General features: G+C 36.2%; 1 protein-coding gene and 1 long non-coding RNA gene across 13 annotated transcripts in view; one reads left to right on the top strand and one right to left on the bottom strand.

Moving 5' to 3' along the window:
• LOC121039371 (uncharacterized) overlaps positions 1–5,665 on the bottom strand; it is a 19,910-nt gene extending 14,245 nt beyond the window's left edge. The window contains exon 1 of the long non-coding RNA XR_005794730.1: positions 5,558–5,665. This is a non-coding gene — a long non-coding RNA (uncharacterized LOC121039371). The remainder of the gene's footprint in view (positions 1–5,557) is intronic.
• PICALM (phosphatidylinositol binding clathrin assembly protein) overlaps positions 1–16,877 on the top strand; it is a 101,925-nt gene extending 85,048 nt beyond the window's left edge. For 11 of the 12 annotated variants that reach the window (XM_040489548.1, XM_040489547.1, XM_040489544.1 and 8 more), the window contains 3 exons: positions 381–485; positions 14,046–14,148; positions 15,419–16,877. In XM_040489548.1, the coding sequence (XP_040345482.1) occupies positions 381–485; positions 14,046–14,138 (198 nt within the window). In that variant the 3' untranslated portion in view covers positions 14,139–14,148; positions 15,419–16,877. The remainder of the gene's footprint in view (positions 1–380; positions 486–14,045; positions 14,149–15,418) is intronic. The other variant, XM_040489550.1, reaches the window with a different exon arrangement.
• The last annotated feature ends 888 nt before the right edge of the window (positions 16,878–17,765 follow it).

The raw sequence follows: 17,765 nt of genomic DNA, 5'->3' as shown, positions 1-17,765 counted from the left end.
AAGAACTTGATCTAATATACAAAGGCAGTTTACTTTGAAATAGCTTCACTATTTTACAGTTTTTTAAGTTTTCCTGTGTCTAAAACTAACAAATTTGGAAATTTTGGATTGGTTTCAATTGCTTTGTCTGTCATACTGTAGTAAGATTTATGTTTTTCTTAAATTTAAGCTTTTTTTTTTTTTAAAAACAAACTTTAGAAGTGAGTACATTAAAGACTTAAAAAAAAGCTCTTAAGAATTTGTAGCTGTATTTACAAGAATTTTTCCTTTGAGTTAAAGCAAAAGTACTAGTATTTTTCATTATTGACATCCTTCTTGTGTACTACTTAAGGAAGATGTCTGTCAACATCATTTAACTTAATATTTTTCTATTTTTTTAGCCTCCTCAAATGGGAAGTGTACCTGTAATGACACAACCAACCTTAATATATAGCCAGCCTGTCATGAGACCACCAAACCCCTTTGGTCCTGTATCAGGAGCACAGGTATTAATGTGCCATATGTAACTTTTAATGTGCTTGATGTAGAAAGAATATAATACTAAGAATTCCTCTTACACAACTTGAGAAACAAGCTATTAGTGTTTTTTCCCCATTGATGGTGGATGTTGTCTTGTTTGCCTCTTTATCATCTAGGAGCTTTTAAGAATATTATTTGGAAGGAAAGTACAAGCAGATTACAAACATTAAGGATGAAAAATTCTTGATAACTTGTAGTTGGTCAATCCAGAGGGTGGTTTTTCTGAGATTAAGGAACCTACTTTCTGTTCATGATTCTGGCTTGCTCTCCCTTGTGAACCCTAGAAACTGAGCTCCAGTGCCTTGGTTTGAATGGTGCTACACGAAAGATGTTGCCCTTGAGATGTTTGTACCACAAGACAAGTCTACAAAAAGATGTGAATGTTATTTTTTTTATTAGATAACTTCCTGCCACTGAGGATTGTATTTAAACACAAACTGGTGGGGGTGGGGGGGGGTGTGGGGAGGAAGGCAAACAAAGAAACAAACAAACAAAAACTTGAAATGCCATGCTGACCTAATTTCTTTGAAAGAGAGACTTTTCAGATGTTTCGTAGACCCTCTCCCAGGTCCTGAAATTTCACCCCAAATACTCAGTTTGTTTTTCATCCCATTTTTGTTAGCATTAGAGGAATCTGGATTTTTTGTTTTGTTTTGTTTTGTTTTTTGAAAGTTTCTCCTCATTATGGGTAGGAGAGATATGAAATTTGTTAGTCCCTTCTTTCTGGCATACCAGTGGATGAGACACTCAGGAAGTGATAGAATGTTTTTTCTATCACAAGGGGATCGATCCTTTTGTTTTTCAGCCCTTTTGAAGAATTTAACTCATTTCATAAATTAGCATCTTAGGGAGCACCAGTAACTTGGGATGGGTAGTGAATTTCGTTCTGATTAAAAGGTAAAATCCATGTTCTTTGCAGTTCATATATTTACCCTTTTGCCTCTTTTTTCCATGTTAAAGTGATCTTCCTGTTTGTTTATCAGAGTATTTACCATGAAGGTTGCTGGGAGTAAGGGTACTTGATGCAGCCATAACTTTTTTATAAGTCACTTATTTCGTATGTATTTGTTTTTATAAGATGGATTATGGATATGTATACCTTTCTTTCCCTTCTTTTACCAGTAGTAGGCCTAAGTACTGACTTAACTTGCTAAAGAAATAGATTAGATTTTGATAATCTTTTAAAATGTTGATGATTTCCCTAACTATTGGTGTAGATGCTTTCTTGAGATTATATGTCTTCCTCATGTCATTTTGTTTTTCTGTTTTTTTCTTTTTCAGTTTTTTTTCTCTGTTATCTATACTTTTAACTTCAGATATGTATGATTTATTTAATTAAAAAAATTTTTTTAATGTTTTTTTACTTTTTTTTTTTTTTTTCAACGCTTTATTTATTTTTGGGACAGAGAGAGACAGAGCATGAACGGGGGAGGGGCAGAGAGAGAGGGAGACACAGAATCAGAAACAGGCTCCAGGCTCTGAGCCATCAGCCCAGAGCCTGACGCGGGGCTCTAACTCACAGACGGTGAGATCGTGACCTGGCTGAAGTCGGACGCTTAACCGACTGCGCCACCCAGGCGCCCCAATGTTTTTTTACTTTTGAGAGAGCCAGCACAAAGGGAGGAAGGACAGAGAGAGAGGGGCAGACATAGAATCTGAAGCAGGTTCCGAGCTGTCAGCACAGAGCCCGACGCAGGGCTTGAACTCATGAACTGTGAGATCATGACCCGAGCCGAAGTTGTTGGATGCTTAACCAACTGAGCTGCCCAGGGGCCCCAGTATCATTTATTTTTAAAAATTACTTTTATTTTTTTGCTGATTGGACTAAGTGATTAGCACCTGAAATGTATTTAAGAGAAAAAGCTATAGTCCATAGCTATACATTTACCAGGAAATACTGACTACAGTAATTTTTTCCCTGATGTGTGACTAAACCCTGTATCCCCAGTCTGGGTCTTATCTTGCAGGCTCCTGTCTCGGAAACATAATACATCATAACCTTAAGCTTGGATAATGCCAGACTGTTTGCAGGCACTTACTGTTTCACCCTCTTCTCAACATAATACCTAAGGTGGATGGGCCGACCATCCTATTTTTCCGATAGAGAAAGCTGAGACTTGGAAATGTTCTTCAGCCAAGTAAATGGTGAAATGCAACTATCCCCAGGAATCCCTCATTTCTGATTTGTATCACCCTGCCTCTGTACTAATGGGACTGAGTCCATATGGGTACTCTACTAGCATGTAGCACTGAACCACTCTGCCAATCTTTTGAGTTTCCTGCTGGATTATAAACTACATTTACACATTTCAGGATATAACTACTATAAATGTCAAGAACATCTATAGTTGTAGGGAATGCTTTCAATCTTACTGAAACATTTTGTATGAATTTTGCTTTTTTAAAAAAAATATGGTTAAAAAATCATAGTAAAAATCTACCTTTATAAAAAGTGCTGACTCCCTAGCATCTGCTCTTAATCCAGGTTTTATATACTGTTGCCTTCTAAAATCCACATAACACCAAAATATGCAAACATGAAACATCAAAAAACATGCTAGAATTTTCATGTCATGAAGAGACACAGTGGCAGAACTACCTTTTCCTAATCAAATTATGTCAAAAGAGAAAAGAAATGAGAACATTAGAGCAATAATGCTCTATTATTGCTGATAATAATTAACTGATTTCTTCCAGTTAAGAAATCAAATTTGATGTGAGTACTTAACTTTGAATATTATAGATTAAAGAAAGCACATAAAGGAAGCAAATGGATAACCAGGAAAAAAATCAGGTGGCAGTGAAGTGACTCAAAAAAGCTTCAGTCAGTTTGAATCAGTTGAACGGCAGAATCCTAAATCTTTTAATGTTACTTTTAATCCCTTTTCTCCCTTTGTTCTCCAGGTGTCTCATCACAAAGCCCTACTAATTGTTCCTCTCCTGTCATTAGATCCACCCTTCTTGTCTTCTGCAGGGACCCTTAATCTCAGGTTTCTTTTGCAGTAGTTTCCCTGTGTATCTTGCCTTGTAATTTAATCTATTTTATAAATACTCCAGTAATCTGATATGGCAGTATTTTTAGCGTCTTATCTCCATATTTAAAAATAAGGAAGTGAATCTAAATATAACAACATGTGAACATCCCTTAGCTTTCCTTCTGGCTTAACAGCTGCCTCACAAAGTCTCCATATTTGTAACAGTAATAGTGAGTAAACAGAATATTCAGGTTCTTCAATTCCCATGCCTTTATAGTTCTCCGTAAGTATCCAGTTTTCTGCTGCTACTTATTATCTTTGCCACAAGGCCTTTATCTGTCATAAAGTAGATTTATTCTTTATTTATTCTTTAAGTTTTTATTTTAATTCTAGTTAGTTAACACATAGTGTTATATTAGTTTCAGGTATATAGTGTAGTGATTCAACAGTTCCATACATGTCCCAGTGTTCATTCTTCACTAATTCTTTAGTCATCTGTCGCCCTTTCAGTACTTCTGAGATCTAAAGTTCTTTTCCTTATCCTGTATTATTTTTCTTTATAGAACTTACCACTATCTAACATCTGTTCATCTGTCCCATCTGTCCATCACCCATCCATCCATCCGTCCGTCCATCCATCCATCCATCCATCCATCCATCCATCCAGTGTAACAAGAGACTCCTGTAATAGATTGTAAGCCTCCTAGAGGCAGGCTTTTATGTGGCTTGTTTACTTCTGTGTCCCTGGTTCTTAGAATAGTACCTGACTCGTAATAGTTTTGAACATTGTCAAACAAGTGAATTTGGTTGAAAAACTTTCCTTTTCTATTGTGTAACTTACTTGTTCCTCATTGACCTCTCTTTTTACTTATTTATGACCACTGTAATAATTTAGAGCAATGTTTAAGATTGGTTTAATTTGTTAGCTAATGGTTATTGTAGCCTAAAATATTTGACAACTGTCACCTAAGGAATGAAGATACTTTTAATTTCGTGATTGATTTTTTTTTAAGTTTATTTATTTATTATTTCTGAGAGAGCGAGCGAGAGCACGCTCAAGCAAGCGCACAAGTAGGGAAGGGGCAGAGAGAGAGGGAGACAGAATCTGAAACAGGCTCCAGACTCTGCACTGTCAGCATAGAGCCCAACACAGTGCTCAAACTCATGAGCCACGAGCCGCTGTGGCTCCCCTATGATTGATTATTTTTAATAATTAAAACAATTAAACTATTTATGTTTGAAGTAGGTGAGTTTTTTCATGTTTTAGTTTTTAATTGTTCTTAGGTAGTCCCTTGAATTAATTTTGTCCATTCAAATGCTAGCTGTAACCAGATAGTTACATTTTTAAATTTTTTTAACGTTTATTCATTTTTGAGAGACGGAGCACGAGTGGGGGAGGGGCAGAGAGAGAGAGAGAGAGAGAGAGAGAGAGAGAGAGAGAATATCTGAAGCAGGCTCCAGACTCTGAGCTGTCAGCACAGAGCCTGACATGGGGCTCGAACTCAAACAGATTGTGATGTGAGCCCAAGTTGGACACTTAAACGACTGTGCCATCCAGGTGCCCCCCCAGAATAATTTTTCTTAATGAATTACCTTTCAGTTCTCTCATTATTTCCTCTGCCCCTTTTTTCAGTTGGATTCCTACTTGAAGACCAACACCATCTTTGTACGTGGTAAATGAAATGGTAATTTAAATGTAAAATGAAATCCCATTAAAATAGAACCTTTTAATCAAATCCCAGTACTACACCTAGTGCCAAAAATCTTTCCCTGCTCCTTGAAATGCCTTTTTGAGTCCTGTTACTCACCCAGAACGTTACTTGTATCTTCTGGTCTTGTGATTATTCTAAATAAAGTTAATATTTTTGAGAGTATATCAGCCCTCCTAGATAAGTTCATCTTATTACATTTAATGAGCCATTCCAAACAATGTGTTCTGTGTCCTACATTATATCTAGGTTATAAGTGCTGCATTAGTGCCTGTTAGCTAATACCTTCCGGATGGCTGTTAGCTCAGACTAGACTATTCTCTTCTTTAGTATATTGTCTTTAATAGACTACACTGTGGTGAAATTACGACTTTCTATACACTTACCCTGTTCTCATCTCATTTTTTTGTGCAGGCTTATTCTGTATTTTTTAGATAGTTTTGTGTAACTGTTAGTTGTTTAAAAAGATGGGGATTATGTTCTGTTTCATGCCCAACACTGTAGCTTAAAAAAATACATATGTGTTCTACATTAGTGCATCCTCCTAGATGTTTGACTACATGGAAAATACCAGCTCCCTGTGGTTAGTGATTTTTTGTTTTTCTCTTCTGTGCTTCCTCTCAGTTTTATTCACTATTTAATGGCTTGTTACAAGTGTGCCTTTTTGTTAACTAGAGTAGAATGGGACTCTTACACCTTCTCTTAATGGTGTTTTATGTAAATCTTACTGATACTTACTGGTGTATACATGGAAATGTCCATTGCTGACCAGTAGTTTGTTAAACTTATCCTGCATTGCAATATGCAGCTATTCTATTAGAAATGGAGACAGTTAATCTAGTTAGTTTCAGTTTTCTTTTGAAAGTCATTATGATGTGAAATAACACTCTTTTATTGAATATCAGGCAGTTTAGATGTTGTTGAAGATCCTAAGGGCGGGTGGTGGGGGGGGGGAGGTGGGAGTGAATGTTGTGTTAGTTATGTTCTTATCACTTCCTTGTATGAGAAACTCACTCTGATTCCATACCAATCTATTTTCCCAAAAGCAATATGAAAAACAGAATGTTACACTTGGGTATTTAATTTTTAAAATAGCTTTTAAGAGTTTTATTGGTTTTGATTGGTATTGTTATATTTTTGTTTGTTTTTTAAATGGAGGCTTGCGAGTTTTGTTTATGGAGGATATGGCTAAAGATGCAAAATGGATGCTGTGTTTTGTTTGTAATGGCCAGTTTGGCCAATTTTAAATAAGTCTGACATCAGTTAAGTGTCTGAAAGGAAACAAAGGCTTGTTGTGAGTGCCTTTTCCCCTTCTAAATAGGAACACTGTTAGATATAGGAATAATTCAAGTTTTACAAAAAATTGCCTTTTTAATGACTTTCTTGTGTGTCAGAATTAGTGACTCTTTTTGTTATTGGGGCTTAGTTTCTTTCTCTTTTTTTCTTTCTTTCTTTTTTTTTTTTTAAACTTTCCTGGTGCATTAATTGTGGGTGTTGGCAGTGCCTCTTCTGTCAGCTGATCTGTCCAGCTGGATTTCTGTGAAAAAGGCCTTTTGCCTTGTCAGCAGTGTGTTATGCTCATTTATTCTTGCCTGGTAGACTGTAAGGAAATTTATTTTGGGAATTGGGATTTAGCACCATAGGTGAGAGTGGTTCTGTAGTCCCCAGGGCACACGTGAATCAGTCAAAAATTTGAGGAGTCCCATCTGCTGACAATTGAAGATATTAAGACAACCTGTAGAGTAAGACCTTCTTACTGGGTTTTTGCTGAGGACTTTCTTTGCAAAAGTAGAGATCTAATTTCTTGTCTTGAAACCAGAACATATTCTTAAAATCTTGAATGACTGTAAAGTTCTACAAAATCTTCATGATGAACATCAGTGACCATATACAGCACTGTATATAGATGAAAACACAACAGTTTATTGACTGTTTAACATTTACTAGAGAAGTCCCTTTTAAAAAATTATTTCTCTACTCTCACTATAATTTTTTCCTGTATGTTAAATATAGCCATAAAGTCTAGCTAAGTTGAAATTAATTGGGATAGCAGATTTTAGAGAGGAAACGAAGCACCTGCCTTGGTGTCAGCAGATTTGCATTTGAGTCTACTGTTAAGTGTCCTTAGACTGCCTGTAACAAGGTGGACCACAAACTTGATGGCTTAAAACAGAAGTGTATTCTCACAGTTCAGGAGGCTAGAAATCTGAAAACAGGGTGTCAGCAGGGCCATGCTCCTTCCAAATCCTCCAGAGTAAGATCTTTCCTTTCTTCTTTTCAGAGGGAAAGATGTAGCCCCAGTCACTTTTTGGTTGGCACTTTAGTCTCTGCCTCTGTCACATGGCATCCTCCTGTGTCTGTCTGCATGTGGCATTTCCCTCTTATGAAGACACCAGTCATTGTATTAGGGCCCATTTTAACGACTTCATCTTAACTTGATGACATCTGCAGAGACGCTGTTTCCCTAAGGTCACATTCAGAGATAGGTCCTGGGGTTTGGGTCTTCATGTTTTTGTGGGAGGACACAATTCAATAGTGTCACCTTCTCACTAACAGTATTTCAGGGCAAGTTGCCTAAGTAACTTGCATGGACCTCAGTTTCCTTATCTGTAAAATGGTAATTTTACCTTGTGTACTTTATGTTTGCCATAAGAATCAAATAAAAATATTTGAAATTGACTTAGGGATGTGGAGGTTTGTTGTTTTTCTTTGTTGATTATTATAAGGAACTTTTTTGTTTTTAGAAGGAAATTTTATAAGGTTGCTTCATATTCAGTGCTTGTCTCTATTTCCATATTCTAATTCTAATACAGTTTATATTTCTTTCCATGCATTACAAGTAATCTTGATTGTAAATAATTCATACTTCATTACTTTGAAACCTTAATTACGACTCACTATTGTCTGACAACATCAGATGTAAATACACAGGCATAGGCCACGGTGGTGAGATGGGGAAGTCGGGCTGAGCACAGCGTGCTTTAGGGCATTGATCGTCCACATGCGCAGTGTACTGTGGACATCGTTCTTAAGAACCAAGATACATCATTCTCCAGGACTGTATCAGAAGCACCTTAATTGGCTCACCATTTATGGAAGATAGTGTTACCCAGAAGTATAAAACTTTAGTTTATAATAATTGAAATATTTGTTTGGACCAAATAAAAAAACTACTGTGTTTTGGGGGAGGGGTAAACTTTTTTGTGGAAATTCAATATATATTGAATTCAATATATATTCAATATATAAATTTTTAGTGGAAACTCAGTATATAAATCAGGCAAAAGCAAGCTCATATATGGAAGACAGTTGGAAAAACTTTTTTAACCAAGCTGAAGTGCTGCATTTCCAATAAATGGCAAATAAGTAGTACATTATAGGCACATTTCATTATTTTGTCTTCTGGTACCAGTTGACATAAACCTTAGCTTTTCATTCTCTTTGGTTTTTGAGGAGTAAGAAGTTGAAATCTAGTAGGAATCAGCAGTGAGCACTTACTTCAACTAAGTTGAGCCAGTGTTCTATGATGCCCACCCATTAAGTAGGATTTTTTTTTTTTTCAACGTTTATTTATTTTTGGGACAGAGACAGAGCATGAACGGGGGAGGGGCAGAGAGAGAGGGAGACACAGAATCAGAAACAGGCTCCAGGCTCTGAGCCATCAGCCCAGAGCCTGACGCGGGGCTCGAACTCATGGACCGCGAGATCGTGACCTGGCTGAAGTCGGACGCTTAACCGACTGCGCCAGCCAGGCACCCCATTAAGTAGGATTTTAAAAGGACTTCTCTTACTCTAGGAAGCACTTATGATATACAGCAGATGTTTATTTTTAGGTCAGTTAATATTTTCTCCCAGAGTTTAGGAAATCTTGTAATCTATTTCCCTTTCTCCAGTTTGGTTTTCTTTAACTATTGGTCAATGTAGGTTGCCCTAATTCTAATGAGATGACGTTAGATGCCATTTTGGAATAACTTATTGCTTCCGTATTAACAGTTGTAAATTATTATAGACTCTAGCAGTAGTCTGATGCCCTCAAGATGAGTAGTGCTTTGAGGGTGACAGGAGTAATGGTGGCATAACTTTGTGATATTACTGATGGGCAGAAACCCAAGATGGGGTTATGTTGAGCACAAACCCAAGAAGCAGTTATCAGAGGTACTAGAGTAAACCTACAGGGCAGGCCCTCTACCTTCCACAGTAAAGAAATCCTTTTAGCCACACTTCACAGGGACAAAGGAGGAATAGCTTTATCTTTAATATAAAATACCGGAATGCAACACTGTATACTTATGTTCCTATGCAACTAGATCCAATTGCACCACTAGTGTCCTGGCCATGTTCTGTTCATATTCATATGTTCATATTATCCAAAAACAACTTCCTGTCCTGATGTTCTGTAACTCTGTGTTCAGTTTTATAACTGGTATTTCTGCCTCTGAGTGTTTTGATTGTACAGCATTATCGGGAAAATGTTTTTTTTAAGCATGTAACCCTTAGTGTATGTATATTTATAAATTATATATTCCTACAGCAATATACAAAAATAGAAGTGTTAAATAGGTAAAAATTAAGAGAGAAGTTCTAGGTTTTATTTCTAATGTCCTACTTTGTAGATCATTTTTATTTTTATACACAGCATGTTTTATCACCAAAAAGCATTTTAATTTAACATGTTATAGAATGCTTACTATGTGTAAATGGTTGCTAGTTTCTGAACAAGAATCAGGTAAAGTATATTTTCTCCATTTAAGGTGAGTATAATATGGACAAACAAGTGACTGGTTGATGGCACAATAAGAACGATTAGAAGAGAAACACAGAGTGTTGAGAACACAGTGGAAGAATATGAGCAACATAGATTCAGAGTTGGGCTCTTATTTAAGAATAGAAGAGCATTTGATTGTAGGTGTAATTAGCATTTGAGCTACTAATAAATGCCAGGCAACATACTGGTTGCTTTATGTATATTTTAATTCTCAAGATGGTCTTAAAGGGAGACACGCATATCAGGTCTAGATAGTCTAAACATTTCATAAAAAAGCCAGGATTAGATTCAATGCCATCCTTCTTCGAAACTCTGTCATCCGGACAAAGGAAGTAATACCCATTTTTCTCTTAAGATGTTGACTTCACTTCTCCACCAAAGACAAAGTGAATCTCTACAGCATTGCTATTTGCTACCCAGGCTTTGGGGTGACTGCAGAATTCATATGGAAAGAAAAGATGTGGCAAAGTTGCTTCTTTAAGAATTTCAAGCAGAGCCAATGATATGTCAGAAATTTATCCTTAAATATCAATTCTTCACTCTCTCCAAAGCTTTCACTTGGACTAGTCTCTCTCTGAGACTGCTGTTATTTTCTTGTTCTAACCTGAAATTTTGTTTCTTTGCTGTTGGACAGGAGTCTAATGAAGGAGTAACCATTTTTGTTTTATGACATTTGGTGTAGCAGTAGAATTCTTTGTTTAAAAAAAAAACCTTTTAAGTGTGTTTGCCATTTATTAAAGATAACTTATGTTTTCTGTACTCTGTCTTTATTATACGAAACATACCTACAAGCAAAAAAAATCTTTGCTCTATAGATAAAAGCAAAAGTTTTTGGTAACATTAGAATTTTTGTTTTCATGTCAACATTATTTTTTAAAAGTTGACTAGGGTGGAGGGAAGGGGTAGAAGAATTTCAGGTAAGAGTTACCATCATCAGTTACTTGTAAATCTTAGTGCTTCTGTTTATGTGCTGCCCTTTGACTGCTTCTCAATATTTTATTTTCCTATAAAATGAGAAAGGAAGAGTAAGTAATATGTCTGTATTAGACTCACGGTAAATGACTACTTTCTTTAAAGGGCATATTCCTTTGTGGTATAGGTCAGTTTAATTTGAACAAACTGTGATAGGTATGCTCATTTTTTTATAGGTCTGTGGGAATTGGTATAGAGAATATTACTTGAAATAAATGGGTAATTGGCTATGTTTTGTCTTTTTGTGATGGCATATTTGTAATAGGACTTAATTGGAATGGTCACCTACAGTTTGTTTTTTGCTGACTTTTAAAAGTTGGTGATTTTACAGTTAACAAAGATAGTTGGATTTTTTTCTTTTTCTTAAATTAGTTGTATTTTAGTACTGGAGCCCTACATAGGCTCTGATTTACTCACTTAAGTAAAGGAGGGTCAGCTCTTTTACTTGCAGGTGCTCCCACCAGATCCTGTTGCCCTGTTTTGCTCTTTTGTTCTTCCTCCTTTCCTTGAGCAGTAATTGGGCTATTACAGTATATTTCCTTTACTTTTTTATCCTTATTTACTACTCAGAACTGGCTACTTCTCACCAGTGCATCGTGTGTCTGTGCTTTGGTACAGGTGCCAGGAAGAGGTGGGTACAGGTGGTCCAGGGCTGCTTCGTGGCCCCTCCCTTAGCACTCTCCAGTCAGCCAAACCAATTTGGGCCATCATTTCATATGCTTGGGATGAGCATTGATGATTTGAAACTTACTACAGGGGTATTAGATCTTGTTTTCTCATGTTTTAGTTTAGCTACATTTTTATAAATGTAAGATAAACATGTGTAGATTTTACCAATTTAAGAGACTAGTAGTAGTATTAGAAACTGGCACTTTCCCCCTCCAAAGATATTGATCTTCTTTAACATTATTTGTAAGCCTGTGGGACTTCTCCCTATCAGTATGCTCCACATTGAGAAGAATAGAAGGGGCATTTTCCTCTGGGACTGGCAGGTTTTCAGACTGCCTGCTGTCCTCATAAAACATGTGATTTAAGAAGACATTTTACTATGGGCTCTCATAGGAGACTTCAGATTTTGGATGCAATCTATCCACAATAAGCAGGGATTTTTGTTGTTTTTGTTTCTAACTTCAAGTGAAAGAATCTGTTTTGGAGAGAAACCCAGTTAATCTTAGACTCTATCCAGCTCAGTGACTGATGATCACTTTGCATACAATCATTCTTGTTTCTGAATGGTCATCCATGCTTGCTCTGAAGTGGGGAGTAGGAGGGGCGCCTGGGTGGCGCAGTCGCTCATCTCAGGCTCGTGAGTTCGAGCCCCACGTTGGGCTCTGTTAACAGCTCAGAGCTTGGAGCCTGCTTCAGATTCTGTCTCCCTCTCTCTCTCTCTCTGCCCCTCCCCAGCTCATGCTCTGTCTCTGTCTCTCTCAAAAATAAACATTAAAAATAATAACAAAATTGAAGTGGGGAGAAGGAGACGTCTTTCCAATTAAGCTGCACCTTAATCTGTCTCTACCTGGATGTTATTTGAATCCCCAAACCCAGAGAGCTGCTCCATCCTCCCGTCTGTAGCTGCTTGTGTAATTCCATCATCTTTCCATTGTCTCTTTCCATTGTCTTAGAACATTTATTTCTGAGAACAAAGTATGGATCAGGAAAATGACTCAACCACTAAAATAACTGAGGATGATTTCTCAACTTTTAAATTGACTTTGGCATCTACAATAACAAATTGCATGTACTTGTGATGTAATATTTGCTGAAAGTCATTGGCTATCCATTTTCTATAGTGCTTTTCTTAAAAAAAAAAAAAGTAAAGGTAGAAATGAGATCACCTTTAACTAGCAAAGACAGATTATGAGGCTTGAAATCTGTTATAGAATTTGAATGTTGGAAGTATGAATTGAAACCATTCCCACCTGATCATCTTTGATTTAGTACTCAATTGAACATCCCTAAAAGGACGACTCATTTCATAATAGCCCCGTGCTTGCATGCCTTTGCATTCTTTTGCAGGGGGAGAGAAAAAAAAAAAAAAAATTAAAGTTTACTCCAAACTAGGGGCACCTAGGTGGTTTAGTCGGTTTAATGTCGACTTTGGCTCAGATCATGATCTCACGGTTCTTGGGTTCCAGCCCCATGACAGCTCAGAGCCTGGAGTCTGCTTCAGATTCTGTGTCTCCCTCTCTCTCTGCCCCTCAACCGCTCATGCTCTCTCTCTGTCTCAAAAATAAATAAACATTAAAAAAAAAAAAAAACCATAAAAAAGTTTACTCCAAACTAAAATGGCTCGGGTTTGGTTTGAAATACTCAAAGTAGGTTTGGTGACATAGGAAAATGAACATCTTTGTTCTTCAGGAACTGTCTTTCTTTGAAGGAATACTAAAGATATGTTATTGAGTTTAATAAACGATTTGCCTCAAATTAAATGATAGCAGCTCATTCCAAGAATCAAACAAATGTAATAAAGTAGAAAACAGAATCAAAGATCTGAAGTATTCCCTATATTCAAGGTATTATGTGGGCAGTTAGACTAGGTGACCTCAAAGATCACTTTCACCTCTTAGTATATGCATCAGCTACAGCATATCCAGAGAAACAGGCAGGAGACAACTCCATATGAAAAAAGTGTGACCTTCCACCTCTTAGGAGGAAGGAAGGAAAGACTATTGCAGCTAGATGCGTTTGGTTTGGACTGAGGTTGGACTTTGCACAGCTTTTGACAGATAGCCTGGATACACGAAGCCATCTTCCCTCAATTAAAAAGGAAAAAATCACAAGCACTTCTTCTCTCCCCTGCACCCCCAATAGAAGTCTTAACTGTGGGTCAGCTTTTATCGACCTTTTTGAATAAGATACTTTATTCCTCTGGAATTTCAGAAACAATTTGTTTTCTGAAAAACACATGCCATTTGGATACCCTTTAAGTTGACATGTGATTGAAACTTTTGTTTTAATAATTCCATTTTCTCTAAAGGCTGCCTTTATATTTATTAAAGATGACAAAACAAAAACCACTTCTTCTTTCATTACATTTTCTGCTTTCATGTTCTGTCATTCAGAGATCTTTTTTTCTTTCCCTCTCTCTGTCTTCTTTTCCCCCAGCTGTCGGCAGCATCCAGCCCCTCCAGTCACAGTCCTCACAGAGCTTCAGGAAAGGACCCTTTTGCAGAGCTCTCTTTGGAGGATTTCTTATAAATCACTTTAGGTATTATTGCTGCTTGTTGGGGGAGATGGGGACTTATATACTTTAAAAATTTATCAAGTGTTAAACACAATTCACTCTTCTCCTTTGTTTCTTTAAAGGACTCTAGGTTCTCTCTTTTCCTCCTCCTTCTCTGTTCTTCAGGTGAAAAATAAAAATAGATCAAAATAGGACATAAGGACAAACAACTTTTGGAAAATACCTTTAACATAATTAGAAGGTGTGAAATCAAGGAACCATCTTTCATGTTTACATGTGAGCATCCACTGCCCACAGCAGATGGATGAGATCAAATACCACCCTTAAAAACTGGGTATTTTCATCAGTCTTAAAAGATTTGCATAGAAAACATAATTTTACACACTGGATTAGAGCTTGATTAGGAGCATCTCTAGTTTTAATATAATGTCCTTGAATGTTAGTTGTGAAGAATTCATTTTAACTGTTTCTTAAAGTGTTATGTTTATGTGTGCCTTTTCATTTAAAAATAGTAACATTTTCCCCAAAACAGACTTTTGTTTTATTTTTAAATTAAGGGCAAGGGAACACTTCTGTCCTTTTTGATAGAAGGATTCTGTGCTTGATTCACACTGCCTCTTTTTGTTGGAAGACAGTGTAATTTGTTCTTCTTGGTGCTCTAACCCCCAGTGTGTAGGTATATAGCTTCTAGATCTTTGAGAGTTTGTATTCTTCTGATTTGACAAGTTTATTAGCACATCTACTTCAGTAATGTCTTTGGAGGAACAGTTTAAGGGAATTCATGAGTGAAGTATCTGAGCAAATAGTGATGCCCTGTTGAAATCTTTTCCTGTGTAGATCTTTGAGATTTTGATTTATGTTAGTAAAGAAATGATTTAGTAAGCATATTACAGTTCCCTCAATTATCTCTAATTTTATGACATCATTTGTAAATAATAATTCACACTTTGCTTTTCTAAATGAGATTTTTCACATAGAATATTTGTGTTTATGGAGAGATGTTCTGAACTTGTTATTGAAAAGTTGCTCGTTCATATTCTTTCTTCTCCGTCTCTTGGTTTTTAATAATTAGAAAGATCTATTTGAAGTCCCTATAGTTAGTCTTTACATATTGAGTTTTGACACATGATAAGCTGATAATACTGACTTAGTTTGGTGATCAGCGTTGTGATAAACATGCTATAAACATTTCTGGGCCAGTTGAATGGTAAAAGCCACAAAGCATTTTTATTTGTGAGAAGACTTCCTAGAATGCAGTGAATCAACTTACACTCTTTTTTTTTTTTTTCCCCAGATACAGTTTATGTAACTAGATGGAAGAGAATGGAATTATTCCAAAAAGACAAGTGCTCAAGCAGCAAATACTTACTTCGAGCAAAATCCAAACTGCTGTCTCTTAAACTGTCTTCTTCCATTAGAATGCTACAGTAACCCAGTGAAGGCCCATGAAGGAATTGGGACTAGTATATAGGAGAACGTATCAATACAGTTTATAAAGCCAAGAATTGCCATGATTTCAGACTAAGATCTTTTTGGTGACTAACCCTTCAGTTCTTTCAACTCTTATTAATACCCATAATCAGTAACCTACCAAGAAAAAAGCCCTTATTTGGAAAGTGCGAAATTTGTATTTGGAAAAGCTGCCTGGAGAGAAGAGCTGTGTCCTTTCCTGTAATGCAACAGGACTCTTTTGGGGGGATCAAAATCATAATTCTTAATTATGCAGTATCTTTCTTTTCTCCAGTCCTCACAGACACAGAAACAGTAACTAAAATTAACTTTTCTTTTAAAAAATTATATATTCAGTTTGCAGTAGACATTCCTTAAGTATTTGTATTTATTTATGATTATCAATTTACGTAACATTAATATTGTATCAGACCTCCTTATGAAAATGAGTATGGATGTAAACAGTATGTTTGATTTTTATCCATAAGAATGAATCTGATTCCGAATGCTTTTCAGCTGACATACAGAGCACTAAATATTTTAAGGCAAGTCCATAGGTCTGAATCGCTTCAGAATTCTCAGTCTCTATGGGATTTAGGGAAGCATTATAAATGCATTAATCCTTATAGTCAATTCTGTGCCTAGGATTTTGCAAGGGAACAGTTCACTGACTAGGAAAAGCACTACATTTTAAATTCAGCATTAGTGCATTGGGAAGGAACTTTACTGCTTTGTGCTTGGCATGTCATTATTTTCCATTTGACATTAGGGCCTTTCCAAAATGAATGTGAGGAATTGCTTTCACTTCAAGACTTTCCTTCTTTTCAGTAAAACTCTAGGAGGTGTTATGGGGGGAGGGAAGGGGACAAAATCCTTGAAACCTTTTATTTGGCTCATGCCATGTTATGATCATGTACCTTTTAAATAAGGGGAAATAGTATCTTTAAAGTTAATGTCTAGCCAAGAGTTTAGTTAACGAAGAATTAAACTGCACTGTTGATCGGTGCTTTGTGTAAATACATCTTAACGTTTCGGTTGAGAGGGGCCTTAAGAAGGACAGTTCGTTGTAGGAAAGCAATTCTGTACATGAGTTTAAGCATACTTGTTGCATTGTCTCTGCAGATTCTATTTTTGTTTACAATATTAAAATGTATGTTAGCAAAAATGGGTGGATTTTCAAATAAAATGCAGCTTCCACAAAATTTTTGTTATGGTATTCTGGTCTGAGGTGCATTTTTTTCCTTTTTCCTTTTACCTTATCATCAGTATCATTTTTTGCTAATAGAAATATACCCAGGTGATTATATTTGCTGATTTAATAAAATGTAAATTTTATTTGTTTTAACTTAATTTCCTTAAGGATTTTTCTTTGTACTTTTTTGTCACTTTTTAGACTCATTGATAATCTAAACTACTTACTAAAATTGTTTATGTCTTTTGATCAGATGCCTTCAGTCAGGTAAGTTTAAGGGAGAAAATGCTTGATGTTTGGCATATTAATGCATGTGTTTATTGTGCCAAGGAAACCTCTGACTGTATCGTGTTTCATATTGAAGAGTAAGTAGGATTCAGAGTACATGCGAAAGGGATTAAAGGCTTTGTGTTGATAATTATCTGCATAGTATTTGCCATGGTTGGAAAAAATTCATCTGTAGCCAATATACTTTGTTAACTTTACTAGTTTTTAAGTTTCACTATCATTAAACCATTTTCATATAAACTGGGAAATTGTACTTTTGTAGTTAACTTCCTTAACATTCTCACAGATTTTGATTTGTCTTATGTTGAGTGGATGTTCATATTTCAGGTCTATGGCTTGTCCTTTTATAATTACAGCAGCAGTAGTGTTTTGTATGTTTATGAAGGTGCTTTATAAATATTTTCATCCTATTGCTGAAAAAACTTCTGGGCTTGTTGGATAGGTATTATCCATATTTTACCCATTTTACAAATTGAAATCAGGAATTAGAAAAGGAACTTGATCAGGTTGATAAGCTAATAGAGGAGTCTGGTCTTTAGTTTCATGGTCCATTGTCCTTTTTATGACCTGCTGTTGTTAATTCAGGTGTATAAACTAAACAAAGATTTGTATCCCTGTGCAGTGTAGACCGATGACTACTCTTCATTTCCACACGGACTTCCTCTCTGAAGCACATTTCCTGCTTCCTGCTCTGATGCCCAGACATTATTGA

Source organism: Herpailurus yagouaroundi, unplaced genomic scaffold, assembly GCF_014898765.1.
Source record: "Herpailurus yagouaroundi ecotype Mexico unplaced genomic scaffold, PumYag 180, whole genome shotgun sequence".
NCBI classification, from domain to species: Eukaryota; Metazoa; Chordata; class Mammalia; order Carnivora; family Felidae; genus Herpailurus; species Herpailurus yagouaroundi.
Note: the sequence above shows the minus strand (reverse complement) of the source record. Positions and strands in the feature narration are given on the sequence as shown.